At 38.7% G+C, this 22,582-nt stretch overlaps 1 protein-coding gene across 4 annotated transcripts; it reads right to left on the bottom strand.

Annotated features, from left to right (window-relative positions):
• Window positions 1-33: 33 nt before the first annotated feature.
• LCA5 (Leber congenital amaurosis 5) lies at window positions 34-19,206 on the bottom strand. 4 transcript variants are annotated; one of them, XM_010565755.1, is made up of 10 exons: window positions 19,088-19,206; window positions 17,884-17,982; window positions 12,808-13,189; window positions 9,782-10,311; window positions 8,184-8,321; window positions 6,849-6,945; window positions 5,579-5,724; window positions 3,559-3,697; window positions 660-1,743; window positions 34-68 (listed from the first exon to the last, which is right to left on the bottom strand). In XM_010565755.1, exons 3-9 carry the CDS (start codon window positions 13,004-13,006, stop codon window positions 947-949), a joined length of 2,046 nt encoding a protein of 681 aa, XP_010564057.1. In that variant the 5' UTR covers window positions 13,007-13,189; window positions 17,884-17,982; window positions 19,088-19,206; the 3' UTR covers window positions 34-68; window positions 660-946. The 4 variants fall into 4 exon arrangements, with proteins under 4 accessions (XP_010564057.1, XP_010564056.1, XP_010564059.1 ...); XM_010565754.1 differs by lacking the exon at window positions 19,088-19,206 and having other exon boundaries at window positions 17,884-18,395; XM_010565757.1 differs by lacking the exons at window positions 17,884-17,982; window positions 19,088-19,206 and adding an exon at window positions 18,175-18,395.
• Between the last annotated feature and the right edge of the window lie 3,376 nt (window positions 19,207-22,582).

Genomic DNA, 22,582 nt, shown 5'->3' with positions numbered 1-22,582 from the left:
CTATCCATTTCATGACACTGATGTTACACATGCCTTCTCCTGACACAGTTAAGAGGCTCTCCGAGTGCCTGAAAAAGAAAGTATCTGACGCCTAAAAGAAGTACTCCAAATGAAAAGCAGTGTACTGTGAGCAGCCTACGTGTAAAAAAACCCCAACGCTTCCTGTGCTGGCTAGCCAGAGATCCTCATCTAGTAGCTGCCCTGAATGCCAGGGCTGCCACGTAAAAGCTTGCCGACTTCTTAGCCAACTTATTCTGCAATAAATAATAATGCTCCCTTGTGAGACGTGTAATTTTACTTAACATACCATTACACATCAGTAAGTCTCAAAAATTTAGAGAGCGATGGCGAGAGAGAGAGGGCGAGAGCAAGCAAAGGGCAAGAGTGAGAGAGAGAGCGCACAGGAGAGCAAGAGGGAGAGGGAGCACAAAGGGTGCGAGAGAGAATGTGAGAAAAGGGCGCAAGTCAGCGTAAGCCTCTGCGAGTCCTTCCATTCCTATGGCACCCCTACCAGCTCTGCGCTACCGAGCCTCGTGGACCCCAGGCCACAGCTGCACAAGTCAGATGGTGCCACACAGCAACAGGGACAGTCGGTCTGAAGCCCAAGTTGGGGCAAAAGCATCTTCTCTGCTTGACTGAAGCAGCCAGCCAGCACCTACCTCATCTATCAAAGTCCCTCAGGACACCTTCCCTGTCTTTCTGCCAAAAGAGTCACTGCCATATCTCCAAGGTCTGTATTTGGATATTACATTTCAGACGAAATTTCCTGCATGTAGGTTAGGCTGTTTTATCAAAGTGCATCTTTCCTCTATACATATTCCCATTTATGTAAATTATTCCTTCATAAGGCTTTACAATATATCTGAAATGTTTCAAATCTGTATCTAATAAATATTACATGAAAATATTTTTTCAGTATTTACATATGAAACATACAAAAATATGATCATTGTAAGATTACTTCTTCGATTTCATCCTCTAAAGAACCAAGGGTCTTAACTCCTGGCTTGCTTGTAGTGTGTTGCAAACGGTGTCTGTTTAGGTTTCTTCCTTCACCAAAAAGCTCATTGTCTTCTTTGACTTTACTGTTTTTATCGACAAGAAGAGTATTACTAGAGTCCCAATCTATGTCAAAAGGTGTTGTATCGTTATTTGTAGAAAGAATGGTACTGGCACTGCTTCCAAAGAGTTGCTCCATTAAATTGGACTTTTTTTCTTTCTTACTATTGAAATCTGCATTTTCCTTAACATTTTCTTCCAAGTTGTCACTTTTTTGAGTAAGCCAACTCGGTCTCCCCGATCCTTTCCCAAAGGAAGGTACATAACTACCAAACGTTAACTTACTACTTAAATCTACAGTCCTCAGACTTCGTTGCTTCTGCCCTTGTGCTCTTGTGGCATCATCCTGGCTGTCATCTGCAGGAAATCCATTAGTAACCTTCCCGGGAATCTCAAAGAATTGATTAGTTTTTTCTTTTTTCTCCAGGGAATCAGACTTTCTTGCTGTATTTATGAGTGGTGCTTGGGAAGCAGGTTTCATGTTTGTCATATTTTGCGTTTCTCTATCAATTTCTTGCATTTTAGTAAGCAGGAACTCTCTTTTTCGCCGCTCTTCCAGCATTTCAGTGCTTTCTCTCTCTACTTCAGGTTTGTGGATTTCTGTCTCCATCTTTGTTTTCTCTTCTTTATCCAATAAAAAGCTGCTTTCTTTTTTCATTTTGTCATATTCTTCCCTTTCCCACTCTGCAGGAAATGTTTAAATATTATTTAAAATGATTTAGTTTTAAAATGCCTTTAAAAGATTATTTTGAAAATAATGCAAGCAAAAGCCATTGAGTTTTTAATATACTCTTCTATACATAATATGGTTTCCCTACTGAAAAAATAAATTATTCAAAAATTACAACTAAATTCACACCAGGTTCTCTGCTAAGATATAACAGTTTACTGTCGTCTTCCAAAGGGATAAGGGCATTATTCGTGTTTTAGAATTTTCAGAGGAATTTCATTTCTGCCAATTGCCTTCCCATTTCCTGGGTGGGAATGAAAATGAATACAACATCACTGCTTTTAATAGTTCTGACTTGCACAGTACTTTATTTTTGTCAGCACCACTGACATTAGGATGGTTCTGGGATATATGTTTCAGGTTTTTTCCATAAAGGGAACTATTCCTGTGAAGCTATCAGGCCGCAAAGTCAAAGGAGTCATTACCGGTTTCAAGTAGTGAATGATTTAAATATACTGCATCTGCTGCATACAGAAAACACCTTCACATGAGTGTTCTCTGTGTCACCACGTGAATTCAACGAGAGTGTCTGTGCAAATACCAAATGTGAGTTTGCGTAGCTATAAAGGGACACCAAAGGTGCAAAACAGTCATAAAGTTCTAGATAGAACCTGCAAATACTTATGTGTACAAGAAAACGGAAGCTTCTCAAATATTTCTCTCTTCAAAATATTTTTCTATCAAGACAACAGACGTGTGATTGGCCAAAAGTTGAATACAACTGCTTGGCCCCTTCGACATACTGGCATTCCCCTTTGAACACTTTATTCAAATTTCTGACTGATGTTTTCATCAAGTTCCATGTTATCTATTGTACTTCAGATCAAGCTTACAGAAATAACTGCAACAGTTCAGTTAATATTTTTAATATATATTTTTTTCAATAACATATCACCATACCAAATTAAGTAAGGAGCTGCCTTTCTGTACGTAAGGTGGGGAAAATATAAGCTTATACTGTAAGATGGGTAAGGTGGTCAAATCATCTTACCCAGAAACATAACAGAACAGATTCTTCGCTTATATAAGTTGTGCACTGATGCCAGTGGAGGTAGAAGATTTTTCACAGAATTTACCTCTGAAAGCAGCTATAAATTTTTAGAATTCTTCCTTGTCATCTGGAGTAAGTGTTACTGTTCATTAACTATAATCATTGAAAGAGTATTTTAATATGACAGGATGCAGTCCATCTAAAATACTTTAGATTAAGAGACTTGTGAACGTAAGTCATTAAGATGTGAAAACCAAATGAATAAAAAAGCAATATTAAAAGATAACAATAAAACTGGCATTACTCAAATAGCCACACCAAATAATTCAGATAACCACAAGTGAAAAGAGAAACTACAATTTCAAATGATACAAGTAGATATGTACTGAAAAAACAGGCCATATTAAGAAATGCAGATTTGTTCTACAATAGTCAAAATCTACTGCCTACCTCAATAACATCTAGCAAGTAAGAGAGAACATCAGCATTTACCTGCTATGTCATTCTTATTTTGTAAAGCAAAATCTCTCAGGCTTCACTACTTCTTCATGGACAGCATTTTTTGCTGCTGCATACTTAATCACAGCTGAGTACAGGGCACAGATTATTCTATATCCCTTATTTCTTTCCGATTCTCTTTGCATAATGTAACTGAAAATAATTTTCCACTGTAGTGATCTCTGCAAAATCATTTTGCTCTTCTCACAAGAAACTAGAAGCCTCACTTGATTAGTATTCTATGGTGTATTTTCCAGCCTTCAGCTGCCCATTTCCTTACCATCATGAAGTTTTAGACCCCTCTCCTCTAAAGCCTGTATTTCCGGAAAACGTTTCAGTTTCTCTTCCCTTTCCCGGTCTTGGTCTTGTCTCGGGAAGTCTGCTTGCTCCTTCCATCCCTTGTCTTGAGTTTCTTTTTCCTGAAATAAATTAATAAAAACCTGAAACTATTGGGGGAAAATAATCAATAAAACAAACAAACAAAATCATACGAACTTCTATGTCATTCTAAAATCACATTCTTACCATTAAACATAAAAACGAGCAAGTCATCTAAACTAAACCAGATTTGACAACCTAGGGGTTTGGCCCTAAAATCTTATCACCTTTAGCATAGTTTTATGCACCTGAAACAAAATGAATAGACAATCAGCTCTACTCTGTATTATGCATTTCAGGAAAGTTGCAGCTCTGATATCATAAAGCAAAATTATCACTGTCTTAGGGCAGTTCTCTTTAGAAGTCAGAAGTTGTCTTTTTCAAGGAGTTTAACAGAAGGCCAGACCCCATCACCTTATTCTTTTAACAAGCAATTACTTATCCTCTATTTCCAGAATCTGATCTTTTGACTCAAGTGAGTGGGTTGTAGATTCAGTTTCAGTGTTATGAAGTATTAAGTAACAAACAGTGAAAGAGCAAGGTTTAATCTTTGCTGAAAAATTCAGTTAGTGCATATACATCCACATTTAAAAGGAAAGAACTTTCTGATTAAGATTAACTTCTGATTAAGCAGAAAAGATACTAATGTCAGCAGTAAAAATCACTAATACAGAAAAGTAGTGGCAATGAAGTGAAGAGAAAGCCAGTGTAATCCAACACGTGGGTGCTAACTTTGTAGTTTGTGCTTACTTTAGAGCAAAATAAGCTTCTAGATTAAAATGCACTTCCAAGAGAAAGAAGAGAAACAGTTACTACTTAAAGAACAAAGAAAATATGACTATTAGCCAAACCAACTTCCAAGTATTTTTCCTTCCTGTACAAGGTTATCATTATTATGTTTAAAAAAAACCCCAACAACTTCATAAAAGTGATGGTGGCCAAGTATTTAAAATACTTCACTTAGAAAACTCATGAAAGCACAGGCTACCCAAATCTAATTTACGTTACTTAAAGCAATAGCCATACACGAACTAGAGAGGTTTGTAAGATGACATATAGTTGGACTCCACGAACTGCACTTGTACCAACTGTGCGGTTCTGTAACTCACACACCAAAGTATATGCTGGAAGAATGCATACATTAAACTACATCCATACTTACAGAAAGGATTTTGGAAGAGAGAACATAGGAATGAAACAGCCATGAAAAAGCTTCAGTCCTACCAGGAAGCCAGTCAAGACCATCATCAGAGCATTATTTTGACAAACAGTCCTAGCCTTATATAATCAGAATTTGTACAATTTGTACCAGAATCTGTGTCACTCTGATTTGTAATACCTTACAAATCTCATTGATTTTAGCCTGAGGTCACAGAATTATTAGCAATACTTCTAATGGTACTATTTTATCACAAAAAGGGAAATGGAAAACCAAAAAAATTCAACCATATTCACAAAGCTGGAAAAACGACAGAAGAAATACCAGCACTATGACAATAAGAGGAAGTGTTAGATTTATGCATTGTGAAATAAATCTGGAAAGTAAAAGAAACCATAATTAAGACCAAAGCAAAAAGAGAGACAACAACAGATTGCTCAAATAAGAATTAGAAATAAAGAAAAAGGGAGAAACCCAAAATGTAGTCTTAAAAACTTCAAAGAAATGCCAGTGGCAGAAAAAGAAACAGATTGAGTTAATGGTTATCAGTAAGACATAGAATATGATGAACTAAGTGTCACAAAATGGAGAATGATATTTCTGTAAGGGTAAAGTTTCTCTTAAAGATCAGAATGTTTTCTAAATTATATTTTCTATATACTTGTACATTTACACATATTTTCTAAAATATAAGCTCTGCATTAAACATTCAGTCTAACAGGCGAGTTATCTGGAGCAAATCTCAAATTATTATGGAACTCACTATTTTAGGAAGAATCCCTTCTTTCTTGTTTACTGTGTCACCACAGACAAGTTCTGATTCGGGAAGAAATTCTACTGGTGAGAAGTATCCACTGGTCTGTACACCTTTTGTGAGCTGTGCTCCTTTTTTAATATTTTGGTTGTTGGCTGTAGAAAATACAAACTAATTAAATCATGTTTTCACTTGAAAATATCCCACAATATACCTATCTCTCATTTTTAATGATTTGCAGCAAACATAAAAGACTGTATTGGAGCCAATGGAAGCAGAAAGTATTGACAAGTTTCACACAGTTGTTTTCAGCATCTGTTAAAGCTAATTAAAAAAAAATTGCATGCAAAACCTACTGAAAAGAATAATAAAACCCCTAGCCTTAAAGCTACTTATAAAGTCATTACAGTATACTGAGTATCTGTTAAAAAAAACCCACAAAATATCTTGTTCATCTTACTGCTTTGTCACAGAAGCTACATGTAGAGAAGCAAACTCATAAAATAAAAATTCACTTATTTGCATCTTTGAAACACATACACTTATGTCTATGGAATGACATTTAAAAAACTCTGAACCCAAAATGGAATGATAGTAGGGTATCTATAATAAAATGAGCAGCAGACAAACTGTTTGAAATGCTGGCATTAAATATTTAAAACAGTCCCATAAATTCCTGCTTCCTCTGACAAGTAGATTCTACTGATCCAGTGAAAATAGTCTGAGTACACACAGAGGCACACATATAGACACACATATTTATGTGGGTAGCATAAGACTTGAGGCTGCCTTGTCACGCCAGAAGAAATCACTGCACTGATACTTTTCAAAGATTATGCTCTGGGACAGATGTACTCTTTGAGGGAAAAATAAAAGACTGCAGCTCATCTGACAGACAGTAAATTTGAATTAGTACAAAAATAAATAAAAAAAATCACCAAAATATTCATAGTAGTGAAGTTACATATTTTTAAAGCCTCTGTAATTTATTGTCATGTAGACATTATCTATGCTCTATTAAGAGAATTTACTAAACAATCTCCTCCTCCTCCTTCACCCAGGAACATCTGGTATAAAAGGAGTTAAGAACGCTGTTTGATGAAGTTCTGGGTTTTGGTTCTGCTGCAGTTAGAGAATAGTCAAACAAACAAAGTGCCCTTCTTTGTAACCAGTGCTGTGCTGAAAGCAGTGCGAAAAAGTAAACATTCTTGAACAAGCAGTGGTAGGGTCAAATGCGTTGCTATTAATTTTTCTGCCTTTATTGCTTTATATAAGTTACCTCTTTTTCTTTGTATAATATCCGTGTCTTTTCTTGGTGATAGCTTCAACATACGATTAGCATATATATTTTTTGCTTCAAGTTCTCTTTCTTTTTCCTGTGAATGAGAGAGGCAGGTATAACAATGAGTTACTAACATTTCATTTACTAGTCATTAGCAAAGCTGTAAATTAAATTAAAAATATATGTTGTAATATAGACTAATCAATAGTTACATCCAGTGTTTTAAGGAGAACAATCACATTCCTAACTTTGCTTATGCTATAAAAAAGCAGATAGAACTTCCCCCCCGCCAAAACTCATTAACAAAATATTTGGGGTGGGGGGGGAAGCATCTGTGTAGTGAAAATAAAACTAAATGCCATAAATCTGAATAAGACTTACAATGTATGTATAGATTGTACAACTGAATTTTCAGTATTGTAAAGAGTTAAGCATTTCAATGCTAGCAATGTTACAGGGCATGTCAGCACCACAGAGCAGAGGCCCGCTGCATCATAGAGGTAGAGACATATTCTTCTTTCATGACATTTATTGAATAAAATACAGAAATGAACAGCGATTTATCAGAAATCATGAGATAATGAAAATATTTTCAAAATAGTAAACTCTCCACTAACAAATCAGGCTTAAAACACCTACTTTAAACAAGTAAGTTTTTGAGTTACTAATGCTACTTGCTTGGTAGCTAGTAAGGTGGTAAACTGGTGTATATCCATTATATGTCTGAGACTTGGGGTTTCAAGGAAATTCTCCTAGCAGCTAAGTACTTTAGCTCAAGTCTTATTTAATTATTTTTTTCTAAAGATAAACCGACTAGGTCGAACACAACAGTATTTTCAGTCTTTACATTTAGAATTTGGGCAATGATGGGGTCGGGGGATGCAAAGAAACCTTTGCACAAATTTAGCAACACACATGGATATCACAAATACATGAAATTAATCTTTACACAAACCTACTGTAATGCAAGTACCTTAGTAACATAAAGTACTGTATATACCTGCAGATTTATTTCTAAATTCAAGCCTTCAAAACCTAATTTTCCAGTAGATCTTGTGGTTTAATCGCAATGTTTGGCTATGTACTTGATCTTGCTTTTCTTAACTAGTGCTAACAATAATGATTAACGTAGAGGCATTCCTGTTATAAACACTGTAGGGGCAGAGCACAGAACATTTCAATTTAAAGCAGGAAAAGAACTCACGTGTGGTATATAATTAAGCACACACCAGAGAGTGCAGTCACTGGTAAACTATTCAAACCTAATTACAGATACTTCCAAAGATAAAATGCCAGAACAAGGTTAGCAACTTGTATTGCTTCACATTTTACCTTCAGCTTCTGATTTAGTTGATGAAGCTCTTCTTGGAGAACTCTATTTTCTTCTTGAGCCTCATACATTTTTTTCTTCTTTGAATGTAACTCTCGTTGAAAACTGCTACTACTCAATTCAAGATTTTTTTCCAGATCCTTCAATTAAAATGAAATAATACTTTTTTAATAGTCAAATTACTTAAATAAAATTACAGTAAACCAGCGTCTTGGATTCAGATACTGGCTCCACCATTGCTGTAACACTGAATACACTTAAACCCTTAATCCTAACTTTGAGGAGGCAGACAGAGCACCTGCAGATGCTGCAGCTCATCCTTCTGGAGTATTGAGAGGTGATTTGAGGACATAATGGGAACACACACTACTTTCTGCAAGCTCTTGGCACGGTGGACCTCCAGATCTCTAAAACAAATCTCAGACTGATGGTTAAGAAACAGAATACCTCCCTGAAAGTGCAGGATTAGAAGGAAGAAGACAAGAAATAATTTTTAACCTTTCTCCTAGAAACAAATTTGTGATTGTGATTTCATTTACATACTCTCATCTTGCAATAGCTGTTTTAAGTGAACCTGTGATGATGAGAGAAGGAAAAAAAGTAGAAGAAAATCCCTTACTTTTTAGAGCATGATTCATTTTAACATTATCCAGTACTACAAATGCTGAAATACCTGATCATAAGACTACAGATGCCAGATGGTGACACTACAGGGTGAGGTGATTTGGGTAACTCAGCAGTGTGTATCTTGGTATTTTGGGATTTATTTTATGAAAGCTTAGTTTCCAGCTTAATCCTCTGGATTTCCCAATTACACAATTACATTATCTCTGTAATGTAATTTAGGTTTAATTACTAATATAGGCACCAAAATTTAACACCATTTTAATGACCAACATGACTTCAGCTAAAAATAGTATTGCATACAACTACCAACAGTTTAATAGTGTTAACGTAATTATTTTTAAGATGAGGTTTTTAGACATGTTTACAAAAACGTAAACATTTTTGCTGAACAAAATTAAAATATATTGTACAAAATTCTTACAATGGATACCTGTAAAGTGTTCTAAAACTCATTTCAGTATTAAAAAAATTTCTGTAATTTTGTTCAGCTCAGCTCTCGGATGCGCAGAATAGTGGACAATCAAACACTGCATGAATGCAGTTCACGAAACTGAAAAAGAATTACTATATATGTGGTTTTTAGAATTTAAGTATACAGTTCCCTAAATACCCAGAAAATTTTTAACATGTTTCCCCTCCAAGACGATAAATTAGATTGCATAAAGTTGTATTACAGCTGCATGCACTTCTGAAACATTACTAGTAGTTATAAAAACACTTAAAAGCAAAAGTCCACAGGATATAATCTGACAAAAATATACTTAATTTGTAGACAGAAATTCGAATGCACAAATACCAAGTATATAACTATATAATCACCTTGGAAATAATTTACTTGATGCTACTTATGTGTAAAAAAAAAAAATAAAAAATTTCTATTTGCTCCACAACTGTGAAAAAATACAGTTCATGAAGCTCATTATGGTACGAAATATCTGTACCAGAGTTTCTTACAAAAAGAAAGTCATCTCACCTTAATTCTTTTTTCACTGTCCTCTAGCCTGCTCTCTGCATAGGCTAGTTTCTTTGCCAGGTCATCTCTTTCGGCAAGGTGCTTATCTGCAGACAGCTTCTTCAATTTCTGCAAGACAGTTTTTGTTCTGTACAGTTCATCTTCCGAATCTTTCAGCCGTCTCTCAGTTGCACGTTCTCTCTCTTGAGATTTTCGTAGGCGCTCCCTTAGTATTCTAATCTCATTGTTGTGCCGAGCAAGGAGCTGAGAGATTTCGTTTTCCGTATCTTCAAACTTATTCAAGGCTTTCTCCTGCCTGTGCTGAAGCCTCTTCAGTGCCCTGTTTTCCTTCTGCAGCTCATCTAGTTTGATGTGGAGTTCAGTCAGTTCATTTCGGAGCTCATTGATTTTCAGCAGCCTAGCTGAAAGAACTCTTTTTGTAACAAGATCTATATCTTTTGCAGGAGAATCCCTAGTGAGGCTCTGAGAACGGAAACCCCACCGCGTCCCTCTTTTGCTTGGTGCATATTTGGAACCCAATTTCTTTGTGGCTAAGAAAGGAAAAATAAAAAGCATGTTTACTGTAAGACAACGCAGTTTGCCTATTCTGACACCCTTCTTGGAATAAAGCTCTGCCTGAAACAATTTTACAATACTTAGCAGAGATTGCGGCTTTCAAACCAGACAATAAAAGGCATATATATGATAGACTTATGCTTCTTTTGATAGATAAAAAAAAATAAAAATGGAGATTTATGTCTGTGATCTGACTGTAAGAAGTAATATTTGCAATCATTAATATAGGACCATTGTAATCATCTGCAAATTGTATCAGAAATAACAGTCATATTTTGTTAATATTTGATGATGTTTATTAAAACGTTTTAGAAATACTGTACTCTTATGCATACAATATTATCAAATGCTTTTAAAATGGCAACAATTAGCTGAGAGTTAGCTAGTCACGTATTATGCAAGATGTATTTCTCTCAGACAAATGCAGTAGTGTTTTCAAATCCAGCTGCCATGCTTACAGACAAAACAGCAGATTTCAAAGGCTCAATGCAAAAAGCCTCCAAAGCAAAATTATAAATCCCATGAAAATTCAGTTCTCTCCTAAATAATTTATTCTTGTATCACAAGTTATTTTCCACACAGTATCCTTATTTGATTACCACTATGCATCACTCGCATTCCTATTTGATATTATTTTATTGTCATCCCCACAGATAAAGGCTAAACATTTTGTTTCTATCTTATTTGCCTCTCAACCCACGCTCAAAGAATGAAGCATATAATCCACGAAAAATATCTCTTAAAACAACTGAATATATAGAGACTGCATAATTCATTAAGGTACATCAGCGTTAGGAAGAAACATACTGAGCAGCAGATTATAATTCAGGCTTGAAAGCTGGGATACAGCAGTAGTGCAGTTACCTATACACAGACAGTGAGTGTGTGACAGCAAATTCTTCCTCCCCTTTGGCGCTCACCATGTTTCTATTCTACAGAGTATTTTACAGCAAAAATAACAGCTTTAAAATACCTTCTTATCTTTTCCTCTAAACATTTTGCACAAATACTCATTTTTCTGCTTGATGCTTATTTTTTCCACAGCTTGGGCAAATAAAAGAAGGGTTTTTTTCCTTTACAAAGAACTCTAATGTCACATTCAGGTGTGAAAAGATTATTTAATACATGCACTGCAGGAATGAGGCCACTCCTATCACCAGCTAAGAGAATTCCCATTAACCCTAGACTTCCAGCCCCTTCAAGAATTTCTCCACATTTAGGGCAGAATAGAAAATTCCAATACCAAGTTTGCACTTTTGACCGTATAGCTAAATTGGGGAACAGTGTCCTTCAAGAACAACATGACATTCACAATACCTCCATGTAATAAGTAAGTTCAATTCTGGCTATGTAATCAAAGAGCTAGTCATTCATTTGCCCCCTCCAAATTAAATAGCACAGTGGAACTGCAGTTTTTGTTACCCTGAAAGCTAACCCATGACTGCTATGGAGCAGATGCCACTTCTGAACACAGAGAAGCTCGGCAAAACACTAGCTGCACCAGGACACCAACATTGTCAAAGATCTGAAGAGACAGGCTCCCTGGGCAACTTCAATATTTATGGTTAGATCTTCTGGCACACTCTAGATCATAATGTTGACCAAATAATTAATACGGTATCAAGCACTTACGAATGAAATAGAGCACTTGCTTGAGAAAGGCAGGATATGCTCTGACTTCAACAGAAAATGTGTGCAATTATTTAGATCAAGCTCTTGAAGTGCAGCAGAGAAGCTTCACATCCCTACTTCAGCCCAGGACCTGTATAACCATTCTCTCCGTTTTTGTAGGGATGTTCACTACCCCACAATCTCAGCCAAGAAAGCAGCTTATGTGGGTGAGGTGTGTGTGAGGGAGCTAAAGGTGGAGCTACTTCATCTCAAATTGGAAATATTTTACCCTCAAGGAAGGACCAAGAAAAACTTTCTTTTGAATTTCCACACGCATCTAACTTTCGCCAAACACATTTTCTCTCTCTTGCCTCATTAGTGGTCTTTTCATTTGTTTATTTTTCGAAAGTACTCAGTATTACACTGTAAAGCTTAGTCAATTAGAATTCCACAAGAGAGAGATCTTTAGGGGTATTTTGTCAGAGAAATTTTAACAATTGTCTCTCTTTTACTGACTGCATAGTAAGGACTTGCCTTGAGTTCTTGGCCTCAAGTATTTTTGCCAAAGACAAAAGGAGAGCATCAGCATGATTCAACAAAAGGCTAGTATAAGAGCCATGTTCACTAGTTATGAAAAATATGAATAATTCTGAAAATCACCAAAAATCCTCCTTATGGAGGAACAGGTTAATTTCAGTTTTCAATGGACATTGTTATGGTCTACCTGCCATCTGTAGCACAATTCACGTGAACCTTATTTGTAGATTTTCATAATGGTAGTTTCCCACTTTTATTTCAGCTTTCAGAGATAATCAACTCTTTAGCGCAGTTACAAACAGCAATTTCTGCTATCTACCTACCTTGGTAGTGCACAAGGCTGTTTGAAGTTTGTGTTTTGTGATCTCTTTTTTCTTGGCTCGTAGATGGATAGCTTAGTGTTGGCGACTGGCCAGATGAACGAGATGCATTATCTTCATCTGAATAATAGGAGTCACTATTTTTATCCCCCTCTGATTTCCTGTCATGTTCAGAATCTGGGCTCCTTACTCTTTCTCCCATTTTTCAGATTTAATGGCTTTCCAGATTTTCTCAAAGACTGTTCATTTTGACACAAAGGATCTTTCAGTTGCCACAATGGCAGCAGCTGGATTATTTCCTTGGGTTTATCATCTTCATCTCCAAAGCATGAGATCTTTGCAGTTCAGTTCAGCAAGCAGTAGTTATCATTCAGAATGCATTTTTCTGTAACAATTTAGAGAGAGAGAAAAAACTGAGAATGGTTTTGCTCTTTAGTTAAGAAAGAAAGGTAAAAAACCCCTGTAAAATTATTCAGGATTCCTATAACCTTATGCCACGTGCTGTGCTAATTAGCCTTATTATTTATATTAAATGTGACAGACATCACACTCCAGGAATGCTACTAGTATTACACTCAGTAGTTTGAGGTACTTCATCCCCAAAAGAGAAATCAGAAAATTAGACAGCTAAATCTAGAATAAGAAATTACTCCCAGGTTAGAAAGAGGGTTTGATGCTATTCAGGAAACTAATTTAAACATATTTTAGAACTTTTTAACCAAATGAATTAACAACTTATTCATGCAACTAGAACTGAGATATTTGTAGAATTTGACTAAGTTTCCATATCTCAATTTCTGACACTCCAATGATGTTAAATAATGGGCTTGAAAATCAGTTGTCCCATTTTTCTGGAGGACATTCTGTCCCTAACTGCTAATGAGACTGTAGCTATGTATCACAGCCTTTGCCCCGGAAAGTAGTCTCATACCCCACAACATCTGTAGTGTTTCATGCCTTCAAGAACTGGCAGAAGCACACACATTTATGTCATGTGCTTTATAGGAAAATGCAGATATAGCCTTTTGGGGTTTTTTTATCTGATAAGAGAGACCACACTGCTGGTATATGGTAAACATTACATCTGCAGCAGGTATAAAACGAGAAGGGCTGCTCCCACAGCCTGTCTTTTAATGTAAACTGAAAAATCCCCTAATCTCATGCAAAATAAGGTGATTTTACCTTTTTTTTGGAGACACTTCCTGAGAATATAATGGAGCAAATATACCCAAAGTTTTCCTCATCAGCTTAGGAAGTATTTTACTGACCACACTCAGTCTCCCATGTCTTCTGCCTCTCTCACCACTTCACAGCTCTCAAGCTTATTTCACCATCTATCTGCCTTCAATCCAACTTCAGGACATCAAGCTTCTAATGGGTGAATAAACAGGACTTGCATCAGAGCCCATCAGTTCTGCCTGTTGAGTGACATACGCTCCACATCCATTTCTAAATGGTAAAGCAAACTACACACAAAAAATTGAGCAGCTTTCAATCAAAACTCCTCTACACTGCAGGGCATACAACATACCTGTAAACGAGCTGTAAATTTTTCACTGTATTATTTCCCAATAAAATAAACTTAGCATGCTTCTCAGCCTTCTATTCCACTGTCTATACATGCAGAATTGCATAGCCAAGCAGAACAGAAATGTCAGCTGCCAAGACAGTTTTCATTACAAATTCAAGCTTTCTGGCCCAGCTCACTGTTAGCACAACTCTCTCCCCAGTGACTGGAATCCATTTGCCCTCATAATCTATACAGAAGGAATTAGAGGAATAAATATCCCAACAGATTTCTAAACTGGGAAGCTGCTGGGAAATTAATATTGAATTATTTGGAAGAGAGCGTTTTTCTTACTTAGAGAGTAACTTTCCAAAATAGTGCTTTTTAAGCACCTAAATATTTTCGAAGTGGTCCAAATAAATTACACACCTAAAACTTATGTCAGAGAGGATTCTGATGAAAACTAAAATTGCATTGCAAAGCCCAGAAAGAAGACAAGCTATGCTTAGAGATTGCTAAACACACGCTGGAAGGTGTCAGTTATTGCAAGCATTCAAATGTTCAGCAATGACTGTTCTTTTTTCTTCTGAAATAATGCAGACCCTCAGACATGCTCATGAGTGCAAAACTAAGATCATGTAAGAATATTAGAACATATCAGGGTGCATCCCTACTCCCAAACAGCTCCACTCCTAAGTCCTGGCCTCATAAACATCTGTGCAGAATGTATGTTATTTTGCTCCCCAAAGAGCAAACCAAGCCCAAACTGAAACACAAGCAGAGTTTTGGGGACAACCTGTTTTCTAGAGGGTGTACAGGCAAGACTGTATCAGTTCTGTCTCCACAGGACAGAATCTCAGTGAATGCAAAAAATATAGAATAAGGTATAAAACAATGTGTTTACATTAAAACACTAAAATAATGTAAAATATAAAAATAGTACTCTGGACGGCTGTAACACAGACCTCATATTACTACAGTCATCCTGACTGAAAAAAAAAATTTAAGAATAGTAGTTGCTTTTGTAACCCACACGAAGTGTGGTGGTGTCATTGAAGCCACAGGCTTCATTTCCAGCTAACATGGGGCACAAAAATTGTTAGACTTCCTCTGACCTCATCTCAGGTGCCTGGAGCTTTGCTATAGCTTATTTAGCTGCAACAACATTATTTCACAACCAGGGAACTTACCTAATTTGTTTCAGCTTTTTGCTTAGCTTTGTACAATTGTCTAGCATCTACTGTTACATTTATAACTAACAGACAGCAATAACAAGTAGTTATTCTGTGCAGCGTGAAACATCTACAACCCTTGCAGAAACGCAGCGTAGAGGAGTACAGGCATGGGGAGACTGCAGGGGCCTGAAAGCACAAATGCAGAACAGTACTGGGCCCCTAAGCTGTAACATCTCACCTGTGCTCAATTACTGGTCATCAACGGGACACAGTCTTGGGAGCTGGGTAAAACCAGTTTTATAGGCAACATACAGAACAAAGAACAAGTACTCAACATATGTAAAACACACCACATGTAGTAAATTCAGATGTAATGGGGAACCATGAATCAATTAATAGAATAGAACAGAATAAAGAGCAAGGTGCACAGTGTGTTAACAAGCATATAAAAATGATCCCAAGTCAAGGAGGAAGAAACCATTACCATCCTCCTCCTGCCAGGGAAGGATTTGGGATGCTGATGACCTGCTGTAAAGACTTCCCCCTCCCAGCTGAAGCCAGTCAAATCCCAGAGGGAGAGTGGGTGGGCAAAGGTAACACCAGAGAAAGGGTTTGGTTCTAGAGTCTGTGCCTATACCACTGTAACCATATGTAGTTTGACCTATGTTCGTATCTGGACTAACACCAAATCTTTGGTTAGACTGTTAAGATTTTAATCAGACTAACAATCAAGTGTTGGTTCTGCATCTAAGATGTGTTCCCTGTTTTGCTCATAACAACATGCTGAATAAAACAAACTGGTGGGAATTCAAGCAACCTAGTCTGTTACTTGAGTGCAAGTCTGTCCCAGGGCCACACGTGGCATCCAGAGGAGTCCTCTGCTCCTGGAGTGGGAACATCAATGTTAGAGGCACCACCACATCTCGAGGGGTTAACCTAGCCCTGTGTGGAGGCAGGGATTACTCTATGGGGCAACTATCTTCAACAGCGTAGATATAGCCAAGATACACCCTCATTTTGTCTGCCTGCAGGACACGGAAGGGCAGAAAGAAATCATCATGCACAGACTTTCTTGAAAAGAAAACAAATATGAATCAAAACAAATGGGACTTCATTTTGGGAAAACATAAATGCCTACAGTTCAATCATCAAGATGTCTAATTATATATACATTAAAATAAGAACACTCACTTTCACTTACTGACTTAAAGCTCATCAGTTATTTTATAGTCCCACAAGTGTTCACTGAAGAGGCAATAATCTTTTTGAAGAATGCTTTTCATAACTCAGTGTATTTAAAACAGACAAATTGTAAGAACTGGAGGATTAGAATTATCCATCACTTCTGTACTGGATATTTCTCACTTTTGAGAATATTTTGCCAAGTATTGTTTTGACATACAGCAACATAAATGAACAGTAATTTTTGATGCATTCTGAAAGCACTTTGAAAAGCAATGGACTGACAACAAATTGAAAAAGGTGAATCAATAAAAGATCCCTTGAGGAATCTCCAGAAACATTTTCTGAATCTTCAAATTGTTTTCAGATTTATAAATTGGTAATACTATCATACTTCCCATACAAAACAAGAAACCTTAGTCTGTCAAGTCCTGCCAAATTCAGTTTATAATGTAATTTGATTATCATAAAAAATGCACAGTTTATCTTGAGAATAAATGAATCACTAGGATATTTGAGTTTTACTTCAGTTAGCCTAAGGACTGTCTAATTAAGAACCGCTTTGGTTCATTGACTTTTCAATTGTTACCAACTAGTTTGAGCTGACTATAAAATAAGTTCAACTCATGTGAGTAAGAACCACATAGATATCTATTTTCCCTTGGTACATTTAATAAGTTTGTGAGGAGTGAAACACTGTGGGTTAGCAGTGGGTCTACTCAGCTCCACCACCACCAAAACCCCAACCCCCTCCCCCTCAAGAGCTCCACACGTGCTTTTAGAAGCCTAGTGCATCAAGATCAGATCAGTACAGAATGGCTGAAGTAAATCTGGGACTTGCACAAACTTTACAAACAGTTTTGTTTCCAGAATTTCATGCTCCTTCACTTCAGCAACTTCTACTATTGCTATGATTTACATATTTTGTATTGAAAACATGCTTATTATTAGAAAAAGCAGTCAAGCTCCAGGTCACTGCAAAGGACGTGACAGACAAAATAGAGAGCACAAAACAACTGCAATGGTGACAGAATACTGTCTCCCCATCGCTCCTAAGTAAATCACAGAAACAGAAATTGAACTACTGGATTACAGGGATTAAGCAATAGAGAGACAGGAAAATTACTCAGTAATTCTTCTCTCACAGTACACCCAGAGCTTAGTTCAGTAATGCAAAATTCACAAAACTCTTTAAGTCCTTTTCAATCTCAATACCTTTCTAAGACCAGAAACTGCTACATGCTTTTACTGGGCACCATATGACGCTTCCTGAGTACAAATGCTGAACTCTAATGGTCGGGGCAGTTTTTCCACCTATTCTGAGAGAGGGACAGCCCAAGAAAGCCAGATTCAGACAGGTACAAAAGCATCAATCCACATTATTAAAGTGCTGAACTTAAGAATAACTTCAAAAGAAATTTGCCTCCCTCTTCTTCCTCCACTCATCTTTTTCACATCCAAATATTGCTGTTTTCACGGAAAAGAGAGAGGAGCAAAAGAATTTACTTGTATCACATCAAAACATGTTCACTGATGAGGCTTCAGTGAGGAGCAAATATTTTATTAGGGAAGCTTTCTGCAGCTGCTGACTTCACTGTATGCACTTCTTCTAGGTTTACCAGCTTTTGGCGAATTAAAACGTTGTATGGTTTTAAAAGCCAACGTTAAATTTATCTGACGCCGTGACAGTAACACTTAGCGTAACTTTCATCAGCAGATCTCAAAATGAAAAAGTCCCAGGTCGGAGATGAGGAAACGGCAGTCCAAATAGGCCAGTCCTACAACCAGGGAAAGAGATTTATGTTTCCAAATCCTCTACCGAGGAGGCCCAGGCCGTCGCTGGTATTTCTGCCTATGCCTCCGCTGTGCGTGGACTTACCAGTTCAACTTCCCCATTCCTGAAGGCGGCTCTCCAGTCCCCAAAGGGTAAGCAAGCAATTTTCCTTGACTGGGGAGAAGTTCTTAAAGCTCTTACCGAATACTATTTTTGAGTAACGCTTTTTTACAGCAACTAACAACCGCACGTGAGAGCACCTTTTAAGGGCGATCGTTTAACCCTGCAATAAACGACTTCTGAGGAAAGGGACGCCGCCCTCGCTGCCGCCCCCCCCCAGGCCTGCTCCCTGCCACCCGCCGCTGCTCGGGACGAAGCCTCCCCTCCCTCCGCGCCCCAACACCGCCGCTGGGAGCCCCGGGGGCCCAGCCACCCTCCCCGCCGACTGCCCCGGGACCGGGCCGGTGAGCCTGGCCCACACGGCGCGTCGGGAGTAAGAGATCCGCAGCTGCGGATCCCAGCACACCCCCCTCCCCGCGGCGGCTCGGCCTAGGCCCGGTCCCGGTCCCGGTCCCGGGCCCGGTCCCGGTCCCCCCTCCGCCGCGCGATACCCGGCCCGGCCCGGCCCGGCGCCGCCGGCGGTACCTGCCCGCCGTTGCCAAGCGACGCTTAAAGGGGCCGCCGCGGCAGAGCGCGGGGGCTATTGACAGCGGCTGCCCCAGCAACGGAGCGGAGGAGGAGGCGGGATCTCGTCGTCAGCCATTGGCTACCCGCCCTGCCAGCTCGACGGCGCGCCGCGCCTCCCGGCGGCTGATTGGTACGGTGGGGCTGGCGGCGGCCGAGGGGAAACCGCTCTACCCGTTGGTGGAAGGCTACATCCAGGCTGCTGATTGGTTGAGGCGCTGCAGGGGAGGCGTGGCTCAACGCTCGGGCGCGGCCGGCGTGTCACGGTGCGGCGGGTTCCGCGGGCCTCGGCCTGGCGCCGCCATCTTGGTTTCGTAGGGGCGTGCGTGTGGAATCGAAGGAGGCGTTCGGGGCGAGGTGGGAGAGGGGGCCGGGGGAGGCGGCGGCAGCCCGCCTCCGTGCTAGCACCCGTGGCGTGGTAGCGAGCCACCCCACTCATAACCCCTCCGAGGAGTGGGATGGAGGGAAGTTGCCGGCACCTGCCGCCGTTTGGGGTTTGAAAGTGCGGCTTTGGGTCAGAGCAATGTCCGGGAGTAACGGCTGATCAGAGATGAGAGAAAAAAGGGAAAAAGTAGTCTTGGCTTTAATGCTGAAGTAGGATGGGAAGCTAGGTGAATAAACAGTATGTGGCAGGTTTTATGCACATATACATGTCTGTCTGTGCACGTGCGCTCTGTGTGTGTGATGGCATTTAAAAGCAAAACTCGCCTAAACCAGGCAGAAAGAAAAAAAGAGGAATGCTATCAAATTATAAAATACCCCAGAACTTAAAGCAAAATGGATTATGTTGACAAAAGGATAAAAATACTGGTTAAAGCTAACAAATAAGCTTGAACTCAAAGGCAGGCCCAATTTGACAAGGCTGTTGTGTTTTATTCCACAAAGAAGTAAGAGACTTTCTAAACCTTGGCTTTTATCACTCCAAGTTACTGCTGTTTCTTTTTTTTTTCTAATGCTAACCTTTAATAACGAAGTTAAGCAAACTTCTTTCTGGAGAGAGGAAGGGAAAAAGAAACAAATGGCAGATCTTGCTTGCCTCACTTAACTTACAGTGAAATATGGTAGCACAGCGATGGAAGTGACATGAGAATTTGGGTGGAGCAGGATAAAGCAGAACATTTCATATGAAAGTTATAACCTGCCTGCACGGGAAGGCATAAATGGGACATTGTTGAAAGGAAGACAGATTTGCGCTTGACAGAACTGTCTCTCCACAGTTCCGAATGTTCAAAATTAATGCTCGTTGACCACTAAATGAAAATAAAAAAACCTGGAGGAAGCAGGGCAAGGTACCAGTTTTGTTAACCAAGGTAATGTTTTCAGGCAAAAAAACTCATCTTCTTCACAATAAAATATAAGGAAATATGTGAGAAAATCCAGTTTTAATGCACTTGAAATTAAAATATTGCCATCCCCACAGATTATAAATTTTAGGACGAAAAATGGTATCCATCTCAATGGAAAAATAAAAAATTAATTCACGGTTATGGAAGTCAGAATTGAGAGATCCTCGAAACTGACACGCACATTGTGCACAAGAACTCTGAATATGCTTAAAAATCTTGAAAACGTAATTTAATGAGTAGGCTTGAGTGCAATCATAAACGTGTCAGCATGAACTCCTGTAAAAGAAGAGGAGATGGAAACGGGAATTTCAAAAGCACGAAAGCACCTGGGAGACGTAGCCCTGACGTGGAGTCTCCCAAGCCGAATGGAGCTGTTAATTTTTCGATGCTAAAATCCTAGAAAACAGGCATGAAGCATGTAAAAAAACCCAACAACCAGGCTGTGAATTGCCTAATTTTGATTGCGTCCCTAATTGCACTTAATATTTTTTGTTATATTTGCATTACTATTATGAAATTGGTTTAAAAAACCAACAAAAACTGGTGGATCATTTTTTAAATTCATCCTCCTGTGGCTTTGTATAGCTCACCCTTGTGCTAAACAGCTAAAGCATATAATTTATCACAGCAACGCTGGCAGAGAATCATTGATGTCCTTCAAAAAGATCCAGGGAAATGCAGAATAACAAAGACGGAATAATTTTATTGCTTGCAACTGGAGGAAATGTATTGCTTGTATCTGGCAGCAGGCCAGGCCAGAATCTGAAATGCTGTTGCTGCTGTAAATAGGATGAAAGGGATTCATAATCCATCTCCATGCCCACTGTAGCTAGGAAAATTATAAGCAGAAAAAGCAATTAAAAAAAAACACAAGAGAAAGCATTAAAAAATGTGGAAGAGACGTTTTCGTGTTGATAATTTATAGACTAATTGTCATGACTAACTGTTTGGGGCTTGGTTAGTAACTAACTTATCATTAGTTACTGATTAGGTAATACAGGTATTGAATTTAGGCAGTATGTATATCTAATACAGGTACTGAATACAGGTATTGGATTGTACTGAATACAGGCCTCTTGTTCAGAACAAATGACATCTTATCGGACTTCTCCATCAACTGCTCCATCCAGAATAATGCTGACATACTTGAATCGGCTGCTGAACTGGAATAAAATCAGATATTGTGCAATATCGGCATAGGGATTAATTGATCGAAGTTTGTTAATCTAAAACCTACAAATAATGTATTTAAGGTATTGTCCTCTACGTAACAGTTGATACAGTGCAGATAAATGGTGTGGTATTTCATATTCCCTTGGACAGGACAAATACATGAATCACCTGAGCAAGAAATAATGTTTTGCAGTTTTCTTCTGTCTGTATAAAGCAAATCTGATGTCTTAACTGCTTGCTTGGACGGGGAGGTCGTTGAAACAACAGTGTTTCATTCAAGAACTGGAGGGGAAGGAGAAGGCTTGAAAGGAATCGCCCTAGCCGCAGAGCTTAAGTGAGGGGAGGGCTGCTTCAGAAAGGAGGGTGGAAACCTTCAAAAACTAAATCAGGTCATAGTGTCATGCAGTTTGATATTCCCAGAGGTGCCAAAAGGGATAAAGCCCTCGGGCTCATTCAGATGAGTGGAACCCATGCTCATTTAATTGTTATACGTAAACATCGATGGGAAATGCCTGATGCATAGAAAAAATGCTATTGATTTCCACTGCACCGTAGCAATGGCTGTGGCATACGGGGCAGGAGCTATTACAATGACTGTATCTAATGCGATGGATAAAACAGGTTCCCTGAATTGCCAGAACAAAGATGGTGTTCAAATTTGGAAAGGGAAAATCTTCATGCTATTGCTTTGAGTACCATAACTTATTGAAAAAGTGGGGACTTAACCAACGCATGATAATACAAATGAGGGAGCCAAAGCGACGTGCTGCTTGCTTTAACCAGGAGTATGGCATGATGTGAAGCTTGGCTGTGAGATTCAGACTTAGACACTCAATTTTTGCAAGAGATCAAAGGCTGCTGAAAACCATCAGATGGATTGTGAAATACCGAAGAAGATCCCTTTTGGCTCCTTCAGCCTTCACGTTTTCTGATGCTT

The sequence above is a fragment of the Haliaeetus leucocephalus genome, unplaced genomic scaffold (assembly GCF_000737465.1).
Source record: "Haliaeetus leucocephalus isolate CR32 unplaced genomic scaffold, Haliaeetus_leucocephalus-4.0 Scaffold195, whole genome shotgun sequence".
Classification (NCBI taxonomy): domain Eukaryota; kingdom Metazoa; phylum Chordata; class Aves; order Accipitriformes; family Accipitridae; genus Haliaeetus; species Haliaeetus leucocephalus.
This window is presented reverse-complemented; position numbering and strand designations above follow the sequence as displayed.